The sequence below is a fragment of the Tiliqua scincoides genome, chromosome 1 (assembly GCF_035046505.1).
Source record: "Tiliqua scincoides isolate rTilSci1 chromosome 1, rTilSci1.hap2, whole genome shotgun sequence".
Classification (NCBI taxonomy): Eukaryota; Metazoa; Chordata; class Lepidosauria; order Squamata; family Scincidae; genus Tiliqua; species Tiliqua scincoides.
The window spans coordinates 89,195,520-89,221,806 of record NC_089821.1 but is presented as its reverse complement, the minus strand read 5'-3'; the positions used below and the strand labels follow the sequence as shown (position 1 = coordinate 89,221,806).

At 43.9% G+C, this 26,287-nt stretch overlaps 1 protein-coding gene and 2 pseudogenes across 1 annotated transcript in view; 2 read left to right on the top strand and 1 right to left on the bottom strand.

Moving 5' to 3' along the window:
• The window catches only part of LRP1B (LDL receptor related protein 1B), a 796,682-nt gene that overhangs the window by 424,864 nt on the left and 345,531 nt on the right, over window positions 1-26,287 (top strand). The window contains exons 8-11 of the mRNA XM_066621533.1: window positions 11,174-11,396; window positions 14,352-14,523; window positions 22,779-22,922; window positions 25,833-26,069. Coding sequence (XP_066477630.1) covers window positions 11,174-11,396; window positions 14,352-14,523; window positions 22,779-22,922; window positions 25,833-26,069 — 776 coding nt within the window. The remainder of the gene's footprint in view (window positions 1-11,173; window positions 11,397-14,351; window positions 14,524-22,778; window positions 22,923-25,832; window positions 26,070-26,287) is intronic.
• On the bottom strand, window positions 7,424-7,543 carry LOC136637951 (5S ribosomal RNA; annotated as a pseudogene).
• On the top strand, window positions 12,050-12,163 carry LOC136638308 (5S ribosomal RNA; annotated as a pseudogene).

The following is a 26,287-nucleotide window of genomic DNA, read 5'->3' as shown; positions in this document are numbered from 1 at the left end:
TTGTAATCATGGGGGACTTCAATTATCCTCATATTGACTGGGTCAATTTGTGTTCTGGTCACGATAAGGAAACCGGATTTCTTGACATGTTAAATGACTGTGGCTTAGATCAGCTAGTCACGGAGCCCACCAGAGGACAGGTGACTCTGGATTTAATTTTGTGCGTTACGCAGGACCTGGTTAGAGATGTAAACGTTACTGAGCCATTGGGGAACAGTGATCATGCTGCGATCCGTTTTGACGTGCACGTTGGGGGAAGAATACCAGGCAAATCTCTAACAAAAACCCTTGACTTCCGACGGGCGGACTTCCCTCAAATGAGGAGGCTGGTTAGAAGGAGGTTGAAAGGGAGGGTAAAAAGAGTCCAATCTCTCCAGAGTGCATGGAGGCTGCTTAAAACAACAGTAATAGAGGCCCAGCAGAGGTGTATACCGCAAAGAAAGAAGGGTTCCACTAAATCCAGGAGAGTGCCCGCATGGCTAACCAGCCAAGTTAGAGAGGCTGTGAAGGGCAAGGAAGCTTCCTTCCGTAAATGGAAGTCTTGCCCTAATGAGGAGAATAAAAAGGAACATAAACTGTGGCAAAAGAAATGTAAGAAGGTGATATGGGAGGCCAAGCGAGACTATGAGGAACGCATGGCCAGCAACATTAAGGGGAACAATAAAAGCTTCTTCAAATATGTTAGAAGCAGGAAACCCGCCAGAGAAGCGGTTGGCCCTCTGGATGGTGAGGGAGGGAAAGGGGAGATAAAAGGAGACTTAGAGATGGCAGAGAAATTAAATGAGTTCTTTGCATCTTTCTTCACGGCAGAAGACCTCGGGCAGATACCGCTGCCTGAACAGCCCCTCCTAACCGAGGAGTTAAGTCAGATAGAGGTTAAAAGAGAAGATGTTTCAGACCTCATTGATAAATTAAAGATCAATAAGTCACCGGGCCCTGATGGCATCCACCCAAGGGTTATTAAGGAATTGAAGAATGAAGTTGCAGATCTCTTGACTAAGGTATGCAACTTGTCCCTCAAAACGGCCACGGTACCAGAAGATTGGAGGATAGCAAATGTCACGCCTATTTTTAAAAAGGGAAAGAGGGGGGACCCGGGAAACTATAGGCCGGTCAGCCTAACATCCATACCGGGTAAGATGGTGGAATGCCTCATCAAAGATAGGATCTCAAAACACATAGACGAACAGGCCTTGCTGAGGGAGAGTCAGCATGGCTTCTGTAAGGGTAAGTCTTGCCTCACGAACCTTATAGAATTCTTTGAAAAGGTCAACAGGCATGTGGATGCGGGAGAACCCGTGGACATTATATATCTGGACTTTCAGAAGGCGTTTGACACGGTCCCTCACCAAAGGCTACTGAAAAAACTCCACAGTCAGGGAATTAGAGGACAGGTCCTCTCGTGGATTGAGAACTGGTTGGAGGCCAGGAAGCAGAGAGTGGGTGTCAATGGGCAATTTTCACAATGGAGAGAGGTGAAAAGCGGTGTGCCCCAAGGATCTGTCCTGGGACCGGTGCTTTTCAACCTCTTCATAAATTACCTGGAGACAGGGTTGAGCAGTGAAGTGGCTAAGTTTGCAGACGACACCAAACTTTTCCGAGTGGTGAAGACCAGAAGTGATTGTGAGGAGCTCCAGAAGGATCTCTCCAGACTGGCAGAATGGGCAGCAAAATGGCAGATGCGCTTCAATGTCAGTAAGTGTAAAGTCATGCACATTGGGGCAAAAAATCAAAACTTTAGATATAGGCTGATGGGTTCTGAGCTGTCTGTGACAGATCAGGAGAGAGATCTTGGGGTGGTGGTGGACAGGTCGATGAAAGTGTCGACCCAATGTGCGGTGGCAGTGACAAAGGCCAATTCTATGCTTGGGATCATTAGGAAGGGTATTGAGAACAAAATGGCTAGTATTATAATGCCGTTGTACAAATCGATGGTAAGGCCACACCTGGAGTATTGTATCCAGTTCTGGTCGCCGCATCTCAAAAAAGACATAGTGGAAATGGAAAAGGTGCAAAAGAGAGTGACTAAGCTGATTACGGGGCTGGGGCACCTTCCTTATGAGGAAAGGCTACGGCGTTTGGGCCTCTTCAGCCTAGAAAAGAGACGCTTGAGGGGGGACATGATTGAGACATACAAAATTATGCAGGGGATGGACAGAGTGGATAGGGAGATGCTCTTTACACTCTCACATAATACCAGAACCAGGGGACATCCACTAAAATTGAGTGTTGGGCGGGTTAGGACAGACAAAAGAAAATATTTCTTTACTCAGCGCGTGGTCGGTCTGTGGAACTCCTTGCCACAGGATGTGGTGCTGGCGTCTAGCCTAGACGCCTTTAAAAGGGGATTGGACGAGTTTCTGGAGGAAAAATCCATTATGGGGTACAAGCCATGATGAGTATGCGCAACCTCCTGATTTTAGGAATGGGTTAAGTCAGAATGCCAGATGTAGGGGAGGGCACCAGGATGAGGTATCTTGTTATCTGGTGTGCTCCCTGGGGCATTTGGTGGGCCGCTGTGAGATACAGGAAGCTGGACTAGATGGGCCTATGGCCTGATCCAGTGGGGCTGTTCTTATGTTCTTATGTTCTTATGTTTTCCCTACCCCCCATTGCTTGCCTGTGTGGGTGCGCATTGTGGGTAAAATAGAAGTCCCAGTTGAATGTTTGCATGTAGAGCTCTCCTGGAGCAGAATACCTGCAATAAGAATTCTGAGAAGACAAGAGTTAACAAAATATCTTGCCATACATGTGAGGGACAAGAAGTTGTTTATGCAAAGTGCTCCCTTTGGGCACCAAGAGCTCTTTCACCATGGTTCCCATCACCAAAGTTCTCCTTGGAGAAACCGGAGGAGTATAACCCCATGGCAGGCATTTTCTCATATGAACTATAAACTCTCTGGCAGGAGCTTTAGTACTGGGGTTGGTGGTTTTTGGTTGGTTCTCAGATGTAGTCTGTATCCTTTCCCCATCATAGGAAGTGGGTGGGTCAATGGATAGCATTTTGAAATTTCCTGCTGTATTTTCCTTCTTTGTTGTTTCTTATGGGATTACTCTTACCTACAACAGCTCTGTTGGTGTGAAGTCATTTTCCGGTATCGGGGGCATGCTTGTTGTCTGAAGGGTGTACATCAGCTCCTCTTTCCACAACATGCCTCAATGTCCTCCCTGATTTAGCCTCTCCTCTGGCTGAGTTGCGCCAGTGTCTGAGTTAACATCTGAGCTACATTGGTGCAGTGTTTAACCAGAGTTGTGCCAACATCCATGGCACAGGTGTCATCAGGCAGCCTTCTGCACTGGCAAGGCTGTTGTTGTTTCACTGGTGGTGATAGGCTGGCATATCTTTAGGACAGGATTGGGCTGTTACAGTGTTGTGAATTTGACTGCACACATGAAACATAGAGGGGGCTTTGTGGATCAGTGGCCAGGCTTGCCAACTACCCCCGTTACATATCAATTTCCTCTGATTTTAATTTGAAGCCCTGCAGTAATTGCAGGGCTAGGTTTCCAAGACTAAGCAATCTCCAGGTTCAAAGCAGGGCAAAAAGTGCAATGTGCTTGAAAATAAACCTGGCTACTACCTAGGCAATAGCCATTGTTAGTGCCAAGGAGGGAAACAAGGCAAAGAAGCAAAGTCTGTTCTTGGCTGTGCTTGTAGGAAGAGACAGCATGTTAACAGAACCTCTCAGTGTATACTATAGAGAGCAAGTATGGAAATGCTGGCTTCTACCAGTAGGCGTAGTTTGTTGCTAGTTTAAAAGCGTGTTTGATTCTTTTCTTCCTACATCGGATTGACCTTTTCCTTGACTTCCTGTTTTATTGTTTCTGCTTTTATGTAACAATGGCTGCAGTTCTTTCTTTGGTCGTGGTAATGCTTAATGGAAATCTGTTTGCTGTGTGTAGAACTTTTTAAACCCCTCACCACTGCTAATGGCACTAAGGGGGGGGGGGAACAAGTGGGAAAGAAGTAAGGTTGAGTGTTCTGACATCTGTCCTTGGTGTTGGCTGGCACAGTGGTCCTTGGGTAGCAGAGGGAAAGGGATGCTTTACACAGCACCAGTGAGTCCATAAACAACACCAACAGCACAGCAGGAGGATGGAGATTGAAAGACACAAGGTGTCTGATCTGTCTTGTTACCCCTTAAGTGCCCATAGGAAAGCATGGGTCTTGTTGAAGCATGAATTCTTGATCTTCTCTGGAGTTCAGTACCTCAGTTAACACAGACTCCTTGATTGGATTTAGCCATGGCATTGGTGAGGAAAGCTTGGGTTGGGGATCCTTGTTTGACATTGCTAAAACTTTCCAGGATGTGGCTTTTGTTCAAGATGCAGCTGCGTATGAAATTTTAGAAGACATGAAAGAAAAGCAACATTGCTCTGAAACCAGCCAGCCAGTTTGGTGTTTGTTTGGGGGGGGGGGGATGATTGGCTGACCAAAATTGTGGCCTTCCTTGAGGCCTATGGGACCTGAGGCCTCTAGCCATCTGCCCAGTTCAAATATCACAATATTGGCTCCCCGGCAGGCACCCATTGCCATATACATGTGTATACAAGCATGTCGCACTAAGTATAAGTAAAAAAAGCATGACAGGCAACTTTGTTCAAGTTTGGGAACCCATAGCCTCAAGCTGCAATCCTGTACATTTTTACTGGGGTGCAAGCTCCAGCGAAGGGAACTCAAGTCTGGTGACTTGGACTCAAGTCACGAAAATGCACATTTTTCACTGACTCGTGGACTCATGAGTTGTGCACGTGGAAGACTTGGAAAAACATTCGAGTCAGGGAAACCAATGATCATTGGACAAAGGATGGGTGTTCTGATATTTTCTTTGGCTGAGGTGGGGCAGGAGGAGGACCAAGGGGGTTCTTGCCTTACGATTGACTGGAGAAGCCTAGGGAGGGGAAGGAGACAGTGAAGTGGGGATGGAGGAGGCGGTTCATAGCAATCATGCTCTCCAAATCTATGGCTCCTTTTGGCTCCATTGCTACTTGGAAGGAGGAAGCCTCATTGAAAGACTGACTACAGTGGGACTACTTCTAAGTAGAGCTGCAAAGGATCAGGTCGTCCTGGTAAGCCTTACAGCTGCTGCGCATGACCCGTCTCCCTCTTGCCCCTTTTGTCCCAGCTCTCACGCAGTCCCTCCTGCCCTGTTTACAGATGGGCGGGGTCAGCAGGGGATTGTTCAAAGAGAACTCCAACACACGTACAGCCCTCAGCAGCCCCATTTTTTCCATGAAAGGCTTTTTAAAGGGAGGGCAACTTCTCAAGTCCTTTAGAGTCACAAAAGGGTGACTTGGCGACTCAGAAAGCACCCCCATTATGACTTGTTTTCAAGTCGAGTCACAGGGGGCTGGTGACTTTTGACTCAACTAGAGTCATGCCGCACTTGGTTTTCCCATCCCTAGCAAGCACTCTTGAAGATAGTGGGGTGTACTCCTCAGTACATATGCCCAAAATTGCACAGTCAGGTTCACAGTTTATCAAGGTATGAAAGGAACTTGTTGGTACTAATCAGATTTCCGTTACATTGATTTTCATTCAGGCTTCATAAAACATATAACAAGAAGTTGTGACCTTTGTTAGTGATAATGAAGGTGGTTGAATGAGCAAACAAAAGTAGTTAATGAATGATGCAGTTCTTCAGAAGATTTATTGATTGTGGTCTTTGCTAACTGTAGGTAAGAAGATAGTTTGTATTTTGGCTCCTCAGTAAACATGAACAGTTTTTTTTTTAGTAACTTTTTTTTAATTGTCAAAGAGTGTGTTTTTAGTTAATGTCTGTATACTTTTATTCCTGATTTTTGTAATCTTCCCTTACTGCATTTGATGGATAGATATGTTGCATATGAACTTTCTAAGAACTAAATTGCGTGTTTTGGTGTCCTCCCTACCCAGGTCATGTTTCATTGGTTTACTGAGTTGAGAAGAGCTAAATACATAAAGTGACAATTATAATTAGCTCAGTAATAGACCAGATTTGTTTTGAGCAATTTGCAACTTCATGGCCACTCACCATAACCAGAGCAGAAACAGCCATCTGTGATACCTCAGATGGGGAAAATGTCTGCTAAACTTATTCTGTAGCTTTTGTACAGCTTGCGGTTTGAAGGATTTTTTTGGATGATTTGGCTCTCGTGTTAATTCTGTTCAGTTTAGAAGTTGTGGATCAGATGTAATATTTTAGTCACTTAAAATCTCCCCAAATGGATACTATTACTACAAAGTGAGCAGTTTATGCAAGCCATTGATTTGTACCACACCACTCCTCACCCCCAAAAGTTACATTCTGAATGCAATTTTGGAAAAAGTATAACAGTTAGATAGCAACATGTGGTGATATAAAATGAAATGGACAAAGAAGCTGTAAGTCAGTGATTCCCAAAATGTGAGGTGTGGCTCCCGGGGAGCTGCAGAAACCAGTCGGGGAGCTGTGGAAACCTTGTGAAAAACCAGCCACCCTACACAATGTATAAAAGTGTTTCCCAAACGTTTTAGCATTGGGATGCACCAAAAAAAAAAAAAGTTTCACTTTACCAGCCAATCAAGACTGAGTATAATGGTGATTGGGCAGCAGTGCTCCCCACAAGTAGGAGGTTATTTAACGCTTGATGCACATAGCCTAATCTGCCTTGTCAGTTTCATGACTCACCAAAAATTGGGTAATGACCCACTGGTGGGCCATGAAACCACAGTTTGGGAACAACTTATGTATAGGATTGTAGCCATAGCCAATGGCCCAGTGGGTCAAAGGAGCCACCAGTTGAAAAAGTTTGGACACTACTGCCTTAAGGGATTGGTACAGAAAGGGTTGGCCTATCTATAAGGCGAAGTGAGGTGGACGCCTCAGACTGCAGATTGGTGGGGTCACATAGCTCTGTATGCCTACTTGCCTCTACTGCTCCTATTTCTCCTTACGCTTCCTAAATTGAGAAGGAAGAGGTGGAAAAGGAGGAAGAAGAAATGTGGAAGGGAGTGCTGCACTAGAGCATTGGAGAGTGGGAGGACTGCCCCTGCACCACACTCCCCCACCCTGTTTGTTTGTTTACTTACTTACTTCATTTATACCCTGCCTTTCTCCCCGAAGGAACCCAAGGTGGCTTACAACAATAATTAAAAAGAACACAATTAAAAACATGATTTAAAAACAAGATAAAAACACGTTCATAGCAAACATCTTTAAAAAAACGATCAGACAAAAATGTGTAAAAGAGCAAACAGCAGCAGTTTATAAAAGTCCCCAAGCCTGTAAACGGATGTTAAAAGGTGTTAAGAGATGTCAAAAATGTTAAACAGTTAAAAAGGCCAAGAACTCAGAAGGCTTGTCTAAAAAGAAATGTCTTCACCCCCTTCCTGCCCTCCCCCACCCTGGAATGCCTCGATGCCCTTGGTTGGCAACCTTCAGTCTCGAAAGACTATGGTATAAGCCTACAGCACCCAGTATTCCCAAGCGGTCTCCCATCCAAGTACTAACCAGGCCTGACCCTGCTTAGCTTCCGAGATCAGACGAGATCAGGCATGTGCAGGGTAACAGTTGCCCTTGGCAGTGAACTTAACACAGTCAGCTCCCAGAGCCTCTCTGAGTGGTGCAAAGGCCCAGTGCTCACCCACACTGGCGTTCCAAAGACACCTGCCTTTGCTTGGCCACCACTTTGCCAGGGCAGCATGGTTGAGACAGTGCTGTTGCCCTCGTGCATTGGGCTGTTAGTTTTCTTTCTGTGTCTTAATGCATGAATTATTGTTGTATGGAATTGCGAAAATTAAGTTTCGCTTTCATAGTTGCATGTGTATTTAGACCAGTGGTTCCCAAACTGATAGGTTGTGATGCACCAGCCAGGGAAGCCCTTGTCCCTGCCCGTTTAAGGGATTGGGGGGAGGGGAAGGCAGCAATGTGATCCCCAGCATCATGCTGTGGTCAGGGGCAGGAGGGGGGTTTTCAACTTATCTGCACCCAATGCTGCAGTCCTGGAGGGGTCTGGGTAGCCCTCCACAGGACTTCTGGTTTTGGAGACAAAACCGGAAGTGCCTTTTTTTTTTTCTTTTATAGACTTACAGAGTCTTGGGGAGCCTTGTGGAGTCTCCCAGATCCCCCAGGACTGCAGCGCTGGCTGCAGGTATGTTGAAAACCCAACTCCAACCTCCGGCAGAAGCGCAATCCTGGGGATCGCATTGTAGTCTTTCCCCCTCCTCTGCAAGGGAAGTGGGAATGCAGAGATGTGATCCTCATGATCACACCACTGCCAGGGACAACAGGGGCTTTGTTTTATTCACCACTAGCAGCAGCAGTCTCCTGGGGGGTGCAGGGAGCCCCGTGGAAGCTTCCACAGGGCTCCCCAAGTCTCGGAAAAATCTAAAAATAAAGATTGCGACCAACTTCCAGTTTTCAGTCACTTTTCAGTATCCATCTTAGCCACTTTGCTAAAGTGGCTCTGACATTTGCTAGCAATAGTTCCCAAACATTTTAGCATCAGGACCCACCTAAAAGAAAAGTTTCACTTTACCAGCCTTTGTGGCTACAGTGCTGATTGGGCATCAGTCCTGCCTCCACAAGTAGCAGCTTGTTTAAACCTTGATGCACATAGTCTAATCTACCCTGTTTCGCAAACCACCAAAAATTGGATCATCATAACCCACTGGCGGGCCGCAGGCGCACAGTTTGGGAACCACTGTAGTGCTTAATGGTAACTCGATGCTGTTCGCTGCTATATTTAAAAATACTTGTGCACACACATACTAATAACCGTCAACTTATGCTTTCTGTTCCAATGCCACTACACAACCCTTTTCTAAGAATTATCTCATTAATTTTCACAGTAATATTAGAACATTCTGTTGCTAGAAATCCGATTATTCTTTATAGTGTTAAAGTCATGGCAAGATGGTCTACAAATGTAATTTAGTCCCATGAGAAAGCAATCTTGTTAAAATATTGTCAGGTTAATTGAAATTGATTTGTGTTTACTAAACATAGTGGTTGCTAATCAAATATCAAGCTTAGAAGCACTGGAAGTGCGTTTGATAGATTCCTGTTAGTCTTGCACTGAATGAATCAGTGAGTCAAATCTATGGAGAGATAAATGTGCTAGAGCTTCTTCAGGGCTTAGCATTTCCCCCCCCCCCTTTCAAAACAGATAAGACTGATGTGTCAATAGTTTGCCTTCTGTGAAATGTTTTGCTTTTGAAGAGCCGGGATAGTCGTGAACTCTGCTTTACTTCTGCATGCATTATTTGTCAATAGCTCACATTTACTTTTCGAGCTGCTTAATTACTTCTAAGGTTGTCTTGCTCTGTACTATTGAAAACTATTGAATGCATGGGGATCCTGCTGTCCCCTACCTTATTTGGCTCCTATCTACCTTCAGGAGACTTGTAAAAGCTTGGATTTTTAAGAGTTTAGGAGGGTATGATTTCTGCTGTGGTGGCATGGATATTCAGTTGGAACAGTTCATTTGGATTTTGGTATTGTTAATGTTGCCCTCAATACATGTTTCATTTGATTTTTTAACTTTAATTTTATTGTAAGACACCTTGGGATGCCTTTGAGTAAGAAATGCAGGTACTAATGTTTTCAAAACAAGTGAATACATAAACTTATCTCTCCTCCCCGACTACCTTTTCATTCTGAATGTATTTTTGATATCAGAGAAAAGCATTACCAATTTACATCCAGAATGACTGCAGATCTCTTTCTCTTCCTATGTATTTAGCTGAAAAGATATTTCTGTATCTCAGGTCTATGCGCCTATTCTCTTTACTCATTAATTTTTTACTTCTACTGCTACTGTGTTGGCCTTTGTTTAAAGTTTGTGTGTGGGTGGGTTTAAATCCAGGTATTGGTAAGACACAGACTTTGTGGCCTTCTGTTCAGTTGTTCCATGGATACTGAACACGTGTAATAGAGGTTGGGGGTGGCCAGCTGGCCTATGCACTATGTACATTTATTCAAATACTTGAACATTATGCTCTTAAGCGTTATTCCCCCCTCCATACACACGTACATGTACATGCATTCAGCATTCACAGGTACTGAACACTATAACGCCACAGTTTATCTCTCATTTTAACATATTCACAGTTCTGAGGAGAAAGTTCATTACCTCAGGTGCACTGCAGTGAAGCTCTTAGATGGGAAATGATGGAATACAAATGAAATGCATGAATTTGAGATATGTATTTCTCAATATTAAAAATAAACAAATCTAAATGAGGGGAATCCTGTTGCAAATGCACAATTGTTTGCATAATCTTTAGTTAACTATTTCTTTACATTCATTATGAGTTACTAGCAGCTTACGTTTATGATCTACTAACATTTTGAAATGAAGCTTTTTGTGGCACCTTAAAGACTAAGCCCAATTCTGTCACCTGCACACCATAGCATGCAGCTGCGCCAATGGAGGTCACACTCCATGCTATGGAAGAGGGTGATCAGATGGCCAGCAAAGGAACTTTTTGACTTACCTACCAGTAGGCCACCTGATCATCTGTGGGTCTCCTTGAATCTATGGAAGAGGGTGATCAGATGGCCAGCATAGGAACTTTTTTGACTTACCTACCAGTAGGCCACCTGATCATCTATGGGTCTCCTTGAATCCACACCAGCTATTTTGCCATCATAAGTCCTAAGAGAGGAAGGGGTCAGGCAGGTTGGAAAAACGGACGATAAGATCCAGCATGTGCTTTTGCCTCCAAGATCCATTCCCTCCAGCCTGTTCCCTGCCCTCTTCCCTCTCCTTCCTGAATCTTCTCCAAACCTACCTTCCCACAACCTGCCCCCTTACCTGCTCTAGTGTGGCCTGAGTGGGCTGTTGGCATGCACAGACAGCTGCCAGTAATTTCCTCTGGCATTTCCTTCACCCTTGTCAGCAGTGCGCTATTTACAACTGCACTGTACCATTTACAATGGTGGAGCACAAGTTCCACTGTTGTAACTTCATAATAGGATTGGGCTGTAAGATATTTATTGTCGTGTAGACACAGGGTTCCCAAGTGTTTTGCTTTTCTTGCCCCAATCTTGCTACCTCTTTGGAGTTTAACATCTCTAAATACATACATCAGAATGAGAAACTTCCTTTTAGAGATGGATTTATATTAGAGGCAGAATGAGAACCTCCCTTTGTGTCTTTGCAGTCAAAATTGCATATTTTTATAGAGTGTCTTGTTTTCTTTCCACAGAAAACTCTTCTTTACAGACTATGGGAATGTTGCTAAAGTTGAACGATGTGACATGGATGGGACAAACAGAACAAGGATAGTAGTGTCTAAAATAGAGCAGCCAGCTGCCCTCGCACTAGACCTGGTCAGTAAATATGTGTACTGGGTGGATGTCTATTTGGACTCTGTAGGAGTCGTGGACTATCAAGGACACAACAGGCATACAATCATCGAAGGCCGACAAGTAAGTACTTTGTTTACTTACAGCATCTTCATATATATGTAAATATTAATAACCTTTAGCCATTCTTAATAGCGATGAATTCACTCACTGAATAACTTTTCAGGAATTTGGTTTCAGAAATCATAGTCAACACCTGTGGCAATGTATAGAAAGAAACTGGATACCTGCTGCCACGACAAACTAAAAATTCAGCATGTTTCTGAGTTGTTCTGCTGGCATGCGAAAGATGTCTGTCGGATGAATTCCAAATTCAGTAAGGACTTACAAAAAGCCCTGGTTGCCACAGATACAGATAAAAGTCATGAAAGACCATTTCATAAACTATAGAAAATAGAATTATTCCAACGTGAAAAGGGGAAGGTGCATAATATGCAGCCCAGGTGTGTGAAAGAACCAACTGGCTTTTCAGCTCCAGGACCCCATGTCACTTTGCTGCTCAGAGCACTTTCAAAGGATATGGTTCATGGTGTGAACTAATTCTGCAGGTGAGCACATATTCTGAAGCTCATCTGTTGTCTGTGAGCTGGCTGACAGATCCACATTCCCAACAGGCCTGTAACACCCAGATATAACAGGCATTTGGTATTTGTCTTCATTTGGAGGAACTTTTTGTCTGCAGTGTGTCAGCTCTTTTTTCCTATCAGTCTGTTCACCCCAGTAACTGTTACCCTGCACATGCCCGATCTCGTCTGATCTCGGAAGCTAAGCAGGGTAAGGCCTGGTTAGTACTTGGATGGGAGACCGCCTGGGAATACCGGGTGCTGTACGCTTATACCATAGTCTTTCAAGACTGAAGGTTGCCAACCTGTTCACCCCACAGTGAGTTACCTGTGTGTCTAATGCTACTAGATACTACATTTCAGCTTGCTTTTTGAACATTTGTGGAAGTGTGTGAAAAGCTGATCTAAGCTGAACTGACTGCGGGCTGACTGAAAGCCATGAGTGTCACAGACTCACTGAACCAGTGAGTAATAGAACACATTTGCAATCTTACAGCTCAATCCTAACTAACTCCCATGTGGCGATGCAACGGCGCCAACGCTGCATCCATTGTATCCCGCGGGGGAGTTTCAGCATGTTGAGGCCTCCTCAGGATAAAGGGACATTTGTTCCCTTGCCCCAGGGTAAGCCCCAGCACTACCATAGGTAAATTCAGACCTGCACCAGCTGTACAGCTGGCACCAGTCCGTGTTGACTTACAAAGGCAGGTCAGGTCTGGGAAGGGGTAAGTTAAGATCTGGCAGATGCTGCCGCCACCAAAACCCACTCCCCGTGCCTGATCCGCCATCGTTCCCACAACTGTCCCATCCAGAAATTCTGTGCCCCTGCCAATAGCCCACTCAGGTCACATTGGAGCAGGTAAGGTGGCAGTGGGGATGGGCTGTGAGTGGTTTGGGAAAGGAGTGGAGTGGGGAGTGGAGAAGAACTGGGGGTGGTTTGAAGGTGGGAGGGGGAGGATCTTGGTGGCAGTTGTACACCCTGGATTCTTTCCTATCCTGGACCTGCCTCATTCCTCTCTTCAACTTGTGCCAGCATAATAACTGGCGTGAGTCTGAAGACATCCAGCAGTGACCAGTTGACCTGCTGGGAGGTAAGTAAACACTTTTTAAATTAACCACTCACTGGCCATCTGGTCATCGTTGTTCCCCACCATAGCATGCAGCACATGCTCCATTGGCATGGCAGCATGCTATGGATTGACAGGGGATAGGCTTGGGCTGTGTCAAATACCCATTTAAAACTCTTTCTGCATGTAGAAAACTAGCATGTATCATGAAGAAAATGAGCTTTTAACCTTTCTCTCTTAAGTGCTAGATTTCTAATTGTAGGGAATCTTTTGTGTTTTTTTGTATTGGGAACATGCATTCAAACGTGTGACATCAACTGCATTAGGAAGGCTACCCTCATATGATGTGGCTGGACTTGTGGCCGGATTCTGTACTGGGATCTCTTGATCTTTGTAGATCTCACTGGACTGGAAGCCTTTCTATACACATGATGTATGTTTCCAATGTAATGTTGTAACTGTAGATCAGGGGTGCCCAAACCCCAGCCCAGGGGCCACTTGTGGCCCTTGGGGACTCCCAATCCAGCCTGCGGGGCGCCCCCAGTCTCCAATGAGTCTCTGGCCCTCTGGAGACTTGCTGGAGCCTGTGCTGGCCCAATGCAACTGCTCTCCGCGTGAGGGTGACTGTTTACCCGCTCACGTGAGCTGTGGGACGAGGGCTCCCTCCACTGCCTGCTATTTCACATCTGTGTTGCAGCAGTGGCAGCAAAGAAAAGTCCAGCCATGCTTTGTGCAAGGCCTTTTAGTGGCCTTGAGCTATTGCAAAACCTTCATTCATTTATATGTTCCATCTCTAATATATTCATTTATGTAAATTTATGAAAATTTATTCAAATTTTAGATGTAAGTTAATTCTTTTTTTTCCTAGCCCCCGACACAGTGTCAGAGAGATGATGTGGCCCTCTTTCCAAAATATTTGGACACCTCTGCTGTAGATGGATGGATCTCCGTATGATTCACACATATGTATCCCAAGGAGATCTCATATCTCCCCCTGGAATAAATATCAATCTTGCTTTTGCCTGCTTTTGCCTACTTCTGATGAACATTGGCATGAGCTCAAAAGTAGCTTTTCCCAAAAGTATTTAATATCGCTCACCATTGGAGAGAACTTATCATGCTTGGTTTGATCCATGAGGCATTTCATATGTTCTTATTTACCTAAAGCTCCCTCTGATTCTTTTGAGAATTTAAAACAAAATTATATTGTGCATGTGAAAAGAAAGCAGAATCAATTTGTTGTTTGAGTTTTAATGAGTTTTTCATTAACAAATATTGACTTTCTAAATATGACTCCCATTATTCATTTCTCTGTGTAGCCTTGCATTACCATTTGATTAGAACAAATTCTGATAAAATCAGATAATTATATATTTTCTCCCCTTCAGGTTAGACATCTTTATGGGTTAACTGTATTCGAAAACTATTTGTATGCAACGAATTTAGATAACTTCAGCATCATACAAATAAACAGGTTCAATGGCACAGATACACAATTGTTAATTAGACTTGAAAATGCCTGGGAGATACATGTGTATCATAAGAGAGCCCAACCAGCAGGTAAGTTTCAGCAACTTTATTGCAACTTTTTTCCTTACTTTTGTTTTAATATTGAGATGCTGTGGCGATCTATCAAGTTTAATTTCTACTGAAGATTTTTGACCAGTTAAGGAATCTACTTTTTTTGGCCTACGCTTACAGAATTTGTCCTTTGGATCTCATTTGTTTGCTTGTTGTGCTACACATCAGACTCTGTGCTTCACATAGTACAAAAACGTTGAACACCATTACTGTCTTTGTAATGTGATTTGGAGGAACTTCCCTTCTGGTAACCTGAAGGAACAGAGCATCCTTTCAAAATTCCACTTCTCACTTTGGAATGCATATCAGGGGCTTCTTTTGTTTCAACATACAGAAGCAAGCGGGTCAAAAAGATTACATTAAAGGCCCAGACCTAACCATGGGAAATGGTAGCATACCACACATATACCAATGCAAAGATATTCCCACCGGCATAGAATCCCCTCCACCAATGCACACTTCACAGATACCAACCCACAGATACGGCTAGACAGCCGGGTGCCACCATTAATGAAGTGCAGACCAGCAGCCAGTGCAGCAGAGAGGCTACAACAGAGAGGAGAGAGGAGTGGGACAGAGGCAGGATGAGGTGGAGTCAGCAGATGATGGATCCCAAGCCTTCTTCCCAAGACGGACACGCACCCAACAGCTAAGAAGTGCTATGCCAGAAACAGAACTGGCATAGATCAGAGGGGCCCCATAAGTAGCAATGCAGCATCTGGAACAATCACCTAAGCACAGCACCTCTGACCTCCTTCAAACAGCCTCTTCACTATGCCAGTGCATAGTATCTGATGGACATTGTGCCAACACCCCTGTGCTCTCTGTCCTGTGGCTGCATAGGATTTGGGCATAAGTTCCCTATGTACATACTGGTTCAGTTCCATAAGTCTGTGTGGAAGTTGGAATGTACGTAGCTTGAAACAATGTTATGCAAGTGTTTTGCACGTGATACAATGAAGTTGTCAGCTGTATGATAATAAGGAGTTCTGCAGAGAAATCATGCTGTTAATGGAATATCGGAACTATAGGATTCTGGGAAACTATGGTTACATAGGAAGCTGCCTCATACCGAATCTGAGCATTGGCAATTGTAGCTTTGTAAGGTCTGCAGTGCTGGATAGCAGTTCTCCATGGTATTTTAGATGAGTATTTCTCAAACCTGTCTAGAGATGCCAAGGATTGAACCTAGGTCCTTCTCCATGCAAGCATATGCTGTAGAACAGAGTTACAGCCCTTACCAACTGACTTTTCTTCTACCCCATCAAAGATGAGATTTTTCAAGTTTGTTCTTTTTTTGGGGGGGGGGGGAGTTATTTATCTAGGGCACTTTCTATCTTGTCAGTGACTGCACAGGAAATACAATGTCTTGGGGAGTTGCAGGACAAAATGTGGAGCTGGGGAATGTTTTAATTCATGTTTAGATGATGACAGACTACTTCTGCAGAGGAAGGTTCTGCAGATCAAAAGATGCTGCACAGAAAGAAAGGTAATAGCCCAGTGCTTCACTCATTTGCGCATGCACAAACACACACATGCTTTGAAGACCCATAAATTTTGATTAAAATGTATAAGGTAGTAGTTGGCCATAGCAATTGATATGGTCAGAATGATTTCTGTGTTTGCAGGACTGATGAATCCAGTTAATGATCCTTATCATTCAACCAATGAGAGTAAATTGAACTTCCTGAGGGATACTCATGTTAGTCTTCTGCTAACCTCCCAAAACAGCACTCAAGTCTTGTTTTGTGGCACAAGACTCTTTAAGGCTATATAAACATCACTTCCTTTAGTGACATGTGTACTGCAGTTACATGAACATGCCAGACACATATGTTCTGGGATCTTTTAATCATTGATTATGATGCATCCAATTCATTTGCACTAGTAATACAAGGATTAAAAAGAAGAGTAGGAGCCCAGAGTAAATTCTATTGTATACATTCTCTTGAGGGATGTATACAAAGAGGGCTAAAGCAGGCCAGGATAGCATAATGAATTCAAGCAAAAAGGGGGAAGAAAAATAACACTACACAATAAATGTCACCAAAGTTGCAATATTGAACAAAATTAGTGGATGTCACTGTTTAATGGAAACCCATTAGTAAAGTTAGGCTGTGAGGTAAGACACTTGTAATTAATTAGGTAGTTCTAGTGAAGAGCTTGAGAAAAAGACACAGTATGGGAGAGGGAGGAAATGGGAACAAACAGAAAGAAAGGAAATAAGTAGTGATTTGGTTTGATTCAGAAGAAGGGAGGGGGAAAGAGGAGATTTTATTCTGTTGCTTTGGGAAAAGCAGAGAATGTGATCGATAAACAAGAAGAGGAAAGCAAAGAGGTAGTTCTGAAGGAGGAATAGGATGGCACACTGTGGCTGAAATTGACCAGCTCTTTCTGTCAAAGGAGGGGGACAGGACAGGGAGCCTGAAGAGAGTGGAATAGATGGAATCAATAGAAACCCTTGCTTTTATTTGGATAGAGGGAGTTTGAAAGGGGTGGGAGAAGCTAAACATTAGGTAGATGAGCCTGTTCACCATGGAGGCAAAGCAGTGTGAAGAGGTTGGTGGTCCCTTAGGGAAGTCTCAGTTTGCATTAAAAGGAGGAGAGAGATGATAGACTAGCCAGACTTGCCATGGAGATGTAATTGCAGTTAGCTGCTGGGGAAAAATACATGGAAACACACCCGGATTGGAAATACACAGGTTGAAAATACATGGATATACACAGATTGGAAATACACGGAAATACACAGTTTGCTTACTAGGGTAGGTGTAATTAATACACAGATTGTTTGCTTAATAGGGTAGGTCAGAAATCAAAAATTCACCTGGGTGGTGGTGGGGCAAAGTTGTACTTGGGATTTGAGGCACAGAGATTTAAAGAGGAATGTACTGTTGTGCAACTTGGGATCAGATTCTGTGAAGGAAGATGTAAAGGACAGGTGAAGCATGAGAGAGAGAGAGAGCTCCCAGACTACAGGGAAAGAGAGAAAATAAAATGATTTGTTCAATGGGACACTTGTTATCATTGCTGGTGCTTTTGCTGAATAGTAAGATCTCTGATGGAGACAGATAAAAGTGAAGGCACTATAACACAGCACCACAGGACTTATTTATGCCCCAAAGATGAATTGAAGCAGGAGGACAATTTAGAATTTTCATTTCAAGGCAATCATAGGAATTTTATATGTGAGGCAAATGCCTTAGCCAATACGAATTTAGTTCTAACAATAGTATTAACATATTAATCCTTTCTCCCCAAATCTGCCTATCTCTTAATTTAGTTTGAACTTCCTCAGAAAGGGTAAGATAGACGTGCCTGTCCCTTCTTAACAGGATTATTTTTTGATGTTGCACCTGCAAGATTATAATTAACTCCTGATGACATTTGTCTCAAGTTGGTGAGGCCATTCCTCAGTCAGAAGATCCTTTTAGTTAATCGGATTAAAATGTGCTTATGAGCAAATGTGTCACAATGTCCCAGTTATTGTTCTATGGGCAAAACAGTGCTGAGTATAGCTTTTTAGGGGAGGGATGGGGGAAGAGAAACCCAAAGGAAAAAAAAGTCCCTTTAAACTCAAGCTTCATGGCTGGCCAAGCATTAATCCTGGGTAAAAGCAGCACTCCAGTATGAATATAGAGAAGTCTGTTTACAACTGTTTGGGCCCAGTCCTATCAGGCTGCTGCACCATCAGAGTTCACATTCTGGTGGGGCAGCAACCTTTGCAATGTCCCTAACTGTGATGTGCTGTCACGTGCAATTGAGCCACTGCTGGAAACAGCTAGCATCAACAACTGCACAACAGCCACCCACAAAGAAATACTGGGGTCAGTAAGTTGGCATGGGGGGCCAGCAATAGTGTGAGCAGAACAGGGTGGGGAGGGGGAAGAATGGATAAATAATAATAATAATAATATACAGTATTATATACTGCCTTTCTTGGTCTTTATTCAAGACTTTATTCAAGGCGATTTACATAGGCAGGCTTATTAAATCCACGCAGGGATTTTTACAAATTGAAAGAAGGTTCTCTCTTTCAAGAACCACCACATTCAAGGTGTTACACTCCGATCTGGTTTAACATTCTGGCCTCCATCCTCCCACGCTCCGAGCAGATGGAACAGCTCAGCTGCAGCTTGCCAGCTGCTTCAAGGTCGCACGGTGCCGGTGGCCTCGAACTGGCGACCTTGTGGATGTTAATCTTCAGGCAAATGGAGGCTCTACCCTCTAGACCAGACCTCCTGCCCAGGAGGATAAACTGACCGGATATGACTTTGCCATCTGGGGCTACTATTTGTTTTGGAGTCTACTCCAAATTTCTCATAAAGGAACAAATCTTGGTCAGTGCTAGAAGCCAGACAGCATTATACGTCAGTGACAGGCAATTTTGCTTTTGTCATACTCTTTGTGGATATGACCATCTGTTGGCCAGCCACCACTTTAGCATCAAAATGAGCTCTGCCAGGGTAAAGTGTTTTTTTTTTTTTTTTTTTAAAAAGCCTTTTAAAAACAAGCCATACTAACTGGTGGCTTGTTAGATGAGAAAGAGCCTCTGTATAAAAATAGCTTAAATTTTCAGATACTGTCTCAAGGCCTGTATGTTAGCTTCCCCATGTCTTTATAAGTGGTTTAATAAAGGGCTTTTATCTGGAATTATTACTACCATTTGGGTAGCTGTGCTGCAAATATCATTGGGTCAGGTGTCAGGAAATTAATAGGGTTGGTAGGCCTTTGCATGCTCTGTGGGACCGGCTGCAGATAGTTAGGACCATTTCAGCTGTCCCAGTTTCCAAATGCAAAAAAAATCTTGCCCATAATGACTGCTGCCTTTGTGTCCCTCTCTCTCTCTCTCTCTCTCTCTCTGAGTTGACCTGAGGCCCTGAGTAGATTGAAAGCTCACAGTGCTTAAAATGTTTATATCTAGAATTTTCAGATGCAGCAGTAATGTATTTGAACAAATTATATTCCATTTCTTCTTATGTCTATGTCATGGAGGACAAAGTTCTGCTTTACAAACCTGGTTGAAACAGTGGAATGTTGCCTTTGTGTACAGTTTTTATTTATAAACTAGAACACCTGGAGAGTTTAAAGACTAAGATCTATGGGAACTCTTGTTACAGTTCTCAGTGCTAACTCTCAACTGTCCTTTCATGGCTTGAGTTGAATCTACCATTCAGTTTTGGTAATTTTATGTTGCTGCTGATCTTATTAGTTCCTCTTCATTAATCAGAAGGTCCAAAGCACAGTATTGAATAGGATCTGCATTTATGGAAATAAAACAAAAATAGTAGTGACTTCTTGCTCTGTCATTATTGTTTTGCTGTCAGCAGTTAACAGGGCCACAATAAAAACTATCTACACCGAGAGGCCTGCGTTGTATCCAGCGCAGGATAGGGGCCATAAGCGGCTCAACCAGAGGCAAGGGGAAACATTTCCCCTTATCTCCGGGTAAGGACCACTGGCCCCTATGGGTCTCCTTGGACTTGCGCCACCTCTAGAGGTGGCACAAGTCTGAGGAGAGCAGAACAGCTTGAAGCCGATCTCCCCGGGAATGGGGTTTGGGATCAGGCATAACTGCCAGATCCCAGCGCCGCCCACCCCCAGGGCCGCCCACTGCCCACCCTCCCCCTGCCCAGGAATGCCTCCCTCCCACCTCCCCCTGCCTACCTGTGCTCCTTGCGTTGGTGCAGCCATGCTGACATAAGGCACTTGGAGGAAGCTGGCGCGGAGGCTTCCATCAGCCTCCGCAGGCCGGCTGTTCCTCCTGAGGAGGCGCAAATGTGCCTTAGAGCATGTTTGTGACCCTCCTGGGCCGGTGCAAGGGACTTGTGCATGCCCAAGTTAAGGGGCTGGATTGAGCCCCTAGTATTATTCTTGCAAAATGGCATCTACAGAAAAGTACAACCAGATGATTTCAACAATTTCCTTTATATTATGCTCCCTCTGATTGTTTCAGAGGCATTATAGAAGCCACTTTTGCGTAGGTTTATTCTGCAATTTACTTTAGGACAGGGCCAGATGTACAAGTTCTTATCATAATATAGTCACTTTGTCAGAGTTCCAGGATGGCAAGAATAGTGATGGTGTGGTAAGGACTCATATGGGTTGTCTTGCCCATTTGAGCATTCAAAAGTTACAACTGCACTGTGGGATAACCTGCTTAAAAGTGGCTGCCATGCAGGGTGACCAGATGTCATACCCGCAAAAGAGAACAAGGCACCCCAAAATGTAGGACAGCTAAGAAAAATAGAGGACATTACAAAATAAAAGCTAAAAATGCTTGTATATTGCTTTAATGTGGTTAATACAAACACTATATTACATATTATTAAATGTAATGCTATATTACATATAATTTATTACGTATAGTTTATTAATTACAAGAAGGCTGCAGGGGCCCACTCACATGTCCTAGAAAAAGAGGACATCTGGTCACTCTACTCCCTTGGCACTACTGATAACATATTAAGGAGTCTTTTAGTTATCAGGCTTTCCATACATAAATATTATTAAAATTACCTTAAAAATGTGTTTTCATACACCTGCTATACTGTGCAGGCAAACATTATTTGGGGGCAATGAGAATTAAGAATTGTAATATAGCTCTGTTTTCCTCTAGGGCAAATTCTGCATCCCTGGAATAAGATTAAACTAGAGAAAAAGAGGGAGGGGTGAGAGAGAGAGAGAAAGCAGGAAATGTAAATAGCAAGTTATTTCTTTAGTAAAAGCATCAGCCTTTGCAACTTTGAAAAATAGGGCTGTGGGATGCAATCAGCAAATTTCTTGTTTCCCTTTAACGCTTTCAGTTCAGTAGGAGATACTCTTCTGACATCTCCCACCCATTCCTTCTCTGGTGCTTTTGAGTGCTCCTATCCCCTATCTGCTGAGTGGCACACTTTGAGACTTGACCACTTGAACAGGTAGAAGTGGGGATGGATGGAAGAACTAGTGAAGCAGTAGGAGAGAGATGCCATGGGCTGCTGTGACTCCCACTTTCTCTGCAGTTTTAAAGTGACAGAACAACACAGATTGTAATCTGGCAACCATAGTAGGGAAACAGTCTGCAAATAAATAAAACAAATACCAACAAATAAATAAAACCTTCATTTAAAACAAGACTGACATTTGTGTACATATAACTGTGGGGAATTGTGACTCTTATTATAAGTGCCACAAAGGCCCAAATCCTAACCAACTTTCCAGCTCCGACATAGCTGTGCCTATGGGGCATGTGCTACATCCTGCATTGGGGGGGGGGGCAGTCACAGAGGCCTCCTCAAGGTAAGGGAATGTTTGTTCCCTTACCTCAGAGCTGCATTGCCCTTCTGTCAGTGCTGGAAAGTTAGTTAGGATTGTGCCCACAGTTGCTGTGCAATAGGTACCCATGACAGTCACACAACCATTGCATACACAATCTCAGTAGCAAAGGTTGTGCTAGTTTGGGAAGGCTATTTCATTCATAGCACAATCCTACCTTGCACTGGAACAGTCAGGCTAGCAAGCCTGCACTATATGCAGTCAGGTTTCAGGCGCTAAGTGGCTCAACCTGGGGCAAGAGGAATCGCTTCCCCTTACCCCAGGGTGGGCCCCTGCAGCCCCAATGGGGCTACTTAGATCTGCGCCACGAAAATTGGTGGCACAAATCCAAGCAGCCTGGAGCTGGCCCAGGCTGCCCGGAAACTCACCTTCAGCCGACGCAAACTCACCTTCCTGGGGGCCCGTAACAGCATGGGGAGGCCAGTGCAAGTCCCTTGTGCTGTCCTAACTGCCTCCAGAGTGGCATGAAAGCGCCTTATGGCACTTTTGTGACATTCCTGGGCCGTTGCAAGGGACTTGCACCGGCCAAACAGCCGGTTTGGATTGCACCCTCAACCAGCAACACTGAAGTAGTCATGGATGGTTGAAGCATAATTAACAAGAGAACTGTGAGCAAGCGGTACATGCCATTTCAAAACTGTCAGCTTCCACTGCAGTGTCTCTCTCCCCCCTCGTGTGTTTTTTTCAAGAATGTTTTAACAATAAAGGTTCTATCTGTGACCTATCTGAATATGTGTGATGTGCTGTTTGTGGATAGCATACTGTTTGGCTTTTATAAGCACCACTCTAAAGCTCCTTGCTTCTGGGAGTGTGGGAAAGATATGACAGTGTTCGGGTTTGGCTCCCTCTCCATAGGGATGTGTATGACAGCCTTGCTTCTAAAGGATTTCCAACCTGCTGTTTTTCATTTGTTGCAGTCAGGAGCCATGCATGTGAACTAGACCCATATGGAATGCCAGGGGGATGCTCGCACATCTGTTTGCTCAGCAGCAGCTACAAAGCCAGGACTTGTCGCTGCAGGACGGGCTTCGTCTTGGGAAGCGATGGCAGGTCATGCAAAAGTATGTTGTTTAAAATCAAACACTTTGCCAGCAGCTCATATTCCAGAGTGGAATTCTGAGTGTTAATTAACATCATCATCCACAGCAGCAGCACTAACCTCAACTGTTAGTCAGTGCAATGTGCTTGGCAGTATGCTCCTGCCATTTTGCTGGCACACTGCTTGTATTTCCTTTTGTAATCTGTTTGGCTGCAATTTGGCCCTGCAGCAGTACAGGTGAGTAAATTAGACTCGTGGCAGAAACGTTGTAAACAACACTAGCAAAAACACTTAAAATCTTCTACTGTATTCCTTTATCCTGTCTCATGCAATGTGCAGCTATTGTGATGCTCTTGGTCCGAATCCTCTGAATCTTTCCCAAGCTGCCTTAAGGACTTTCAGTTTTCATTTATAACCTTAAAATGTCCCAATATGTGTTGATTTACTCCTGGTAATGCTTTTGTCTGTTGCCTTTGCAAATTACACTAGGTTTGACCCCTGAAAATTGTAGGAAGCTTTTCAACTTCATTTATTTCTGAATTTCTTTTACTGTGATTCAGAAACAGCAGCCACAACAGTGATTTTACGTTCCTAACATTTTGCTAAATGAAAACATTCAGTAAGTGTGTAAAAATAGTTTCCTTTGCTGAACACTTTGATTCTGTCCTGTGGCCAGTAGCATCATTATGCTTCCTACTAAATACAGTGCAGTTGTATCCTGGCTGTAGTTAATATGGAAAGTTACAGTGAAGGAAAGCTGTAAACTACGTATCACAGATTCGTAAAGGCTACTGCACTGTTCTGCTCCATAAGTCATATAAAGAAATGATTGAATAACCATGTACAAGAAAATGAGGAGGAATCCTGTTCAGGGGCATCAAGCCTGTAATATTGAATCCTGGCCCACAGGGTTCTCGGGCACTGTCTAGCTCCATCTCCCAGTGACCACTTTGGGTCCTCTCAATCTGGAGTGATATCAGAGATGACGAAGTAGCCAAGGGCCGATCCAGGCCGATCCTTGAATCCTCAGCATAGTTGACTGAGTTCAAGGCACCACTGAAGGTATGAGGGATGTACTCAGAGATTACAGTGCAGAGCTTTGCTCTAGGGCTCCCAGCAACACTGCTGTCTATCACTGCTCAGTAGTGACAGCTTTTAAAGCAGAGGTGTGAATATGCAAGAGTGAAATATGTAAAGTGAATAGCTTTGTAAAGTGGACTTGACATTTGAGGGAAGATGACTTGCATAAGGCAAATGAGATGATAGGTCAGCAGAGATCTGTACATAGATCCCATGGTCTGATCTTATCTACTGGTGAACACTAGATTTAACTAAATATATTCACAGGTTTAGTAGAAAGTCTTAAAATCAAAGTGGAAAATATGTATAAAAGGGAGCACTCCATGCTGTTTTAGAGACCTGGGCAGCCCAATTCACTGTAACTCCCTAGGCCGCGATGCAGTGCCGCCAACACTTGCGGTGGCAGTCAGGCCGCACACTCTGGTGGTGTCTCAAGTTTGTGACAGCCTCAAAGCACACTATGCCAGCAGAACTCCTGCGTCCATAGGATTGGGCCATAAATTACACAGTCGGCAAGCGTTAAACAAACACCATGACCCAAATGTAACTGACATATATATATATAATGTATTTTTGCATGGTAGTATAACATCATTTATACGGATTCAAATAGTTCAGTGGTTCTCAAACTCCTCGGGAGATTTACTCTTGAGGTAAGTCTTTGTGGAGGAGGGGGGAGGGCAGCAATCCGATTCTCAGGATCACGTCACTAAGGGGGGCAGAGGGGGGTGCTTGTACTTACAGAGGGCTTGGGCTAGCAGCAGGAGCTGCGGGGAGTCCCACACAGCCCTCCACAGGGCTCCCCAAGGTTTAGAATGTTCAAAAAAAAGTAAGTGTAAACCACCCTCCCACAGCTTAGAGGGCTGCGCAGGGCTCCCCTACTTTGACCCCTAACTAAGTAAGAGGTGCGCCAGCAGAATGTGCATTCTGCTGGCATGCCAGACTTTCACACTGTCACAAAACACAGTAAATCACTTTGTGACAGTGTGAATGTTGTGCATGCTGGCGGGAAGGCCAGAGCCTTCCCACGCATGCTGGTATGGAGGACACCCACTGGAGCAAGTACAACCAGTGCAGGGACAAGGCAGGACAGTGATGGGGGCAGGGTGGGCTTATTGGGCCTGGGAGGAGAACAGGTTTCAGTGGTGCCGACGAATGCCATACCCCATCCCCCTTCCTGGGCCTGATCTGCCAACACAGATCAACTCAGACTTGTACCAGCAATATCACTGGCTCAAGTCTAAGTTGCCCCATTGTGGCTGCTGGGGTTTACACCAGGGCAAGGAGACAAATATCCCCTTACCCTGAGGAGACTTCCAGGAGCCAAAATTCCCCTTGTAGGACGCTGGTACTGCTGCATCAGAACCAGGGAATGTAGTTAGGATTGGGCTAGCCATTGCAGATACTGTCTTTATAAGAAAGATCAGGCACATTGTAATCAATTTGCTGACATTTATAATATTGTTAGAGGTAATAGACACTGCATACTACGTCCAGTAGCTAGTAGATCCTAGTGAATTGTAAAATGCCTGCAAGATTATAAATGCCCATTTTACACTGGCTAAAACGTTATCCTATGATCTATAGGATTTCTGAAACATGTACTGTTACAGAAGAGACAGTGATTAATTCAGTATGACTCAGTCACAGAAGTAATTTGTGTTTTAATTAGGGTAATGCAATTAGCCAGTCATCTTGAGTTTAGATACATTCAGAATGTTTGAGCGTTTCATTTTAGGTATTGAATAAAAAAGCCCACACTAATTGCATCAGTTAATTAAATGGTGACAGTACTCAGTGTAAAGAAATTAGCCAGCATTGGTGGTTTATGTTTGTAATCTTTCTTATGCAGGGCCGAAGAATGAGTTGTTCCTGTTTTATGGGAAGGGACGCCCGGGAATCATACGTGGAATGGACCTGAATACCAAAGTAGCTGATGAATACATGATCCCCATAGAAAATTTGGTCAACCCTCGAGCTTTGGATTTTCATGCAGAGTCCAATTACATATACTTTGCTGACACTACTAGCTTTCTGATTGGACGTCAGAAAATTGATGGCTCAGAGCGCGAGACAATCTTGAAAGATGGTAGGTGGAGTTTCACTCAACCATTTGCAAAAAACATGACAGCCATGTAGATCTGTACATTTGTACTTTAAATCACTTTGCACCCCTTATTTTAATCCTGTATAGTTCAACATTTTGCTAGTCTTGTTTATTTTTTAGCTTCAGCAGTAATGTTTTTCTACAGCAAGCCCATTTGAGCTTTAGAAACATTGTTGTAATGTGCCTTTTGTCATTAGTAT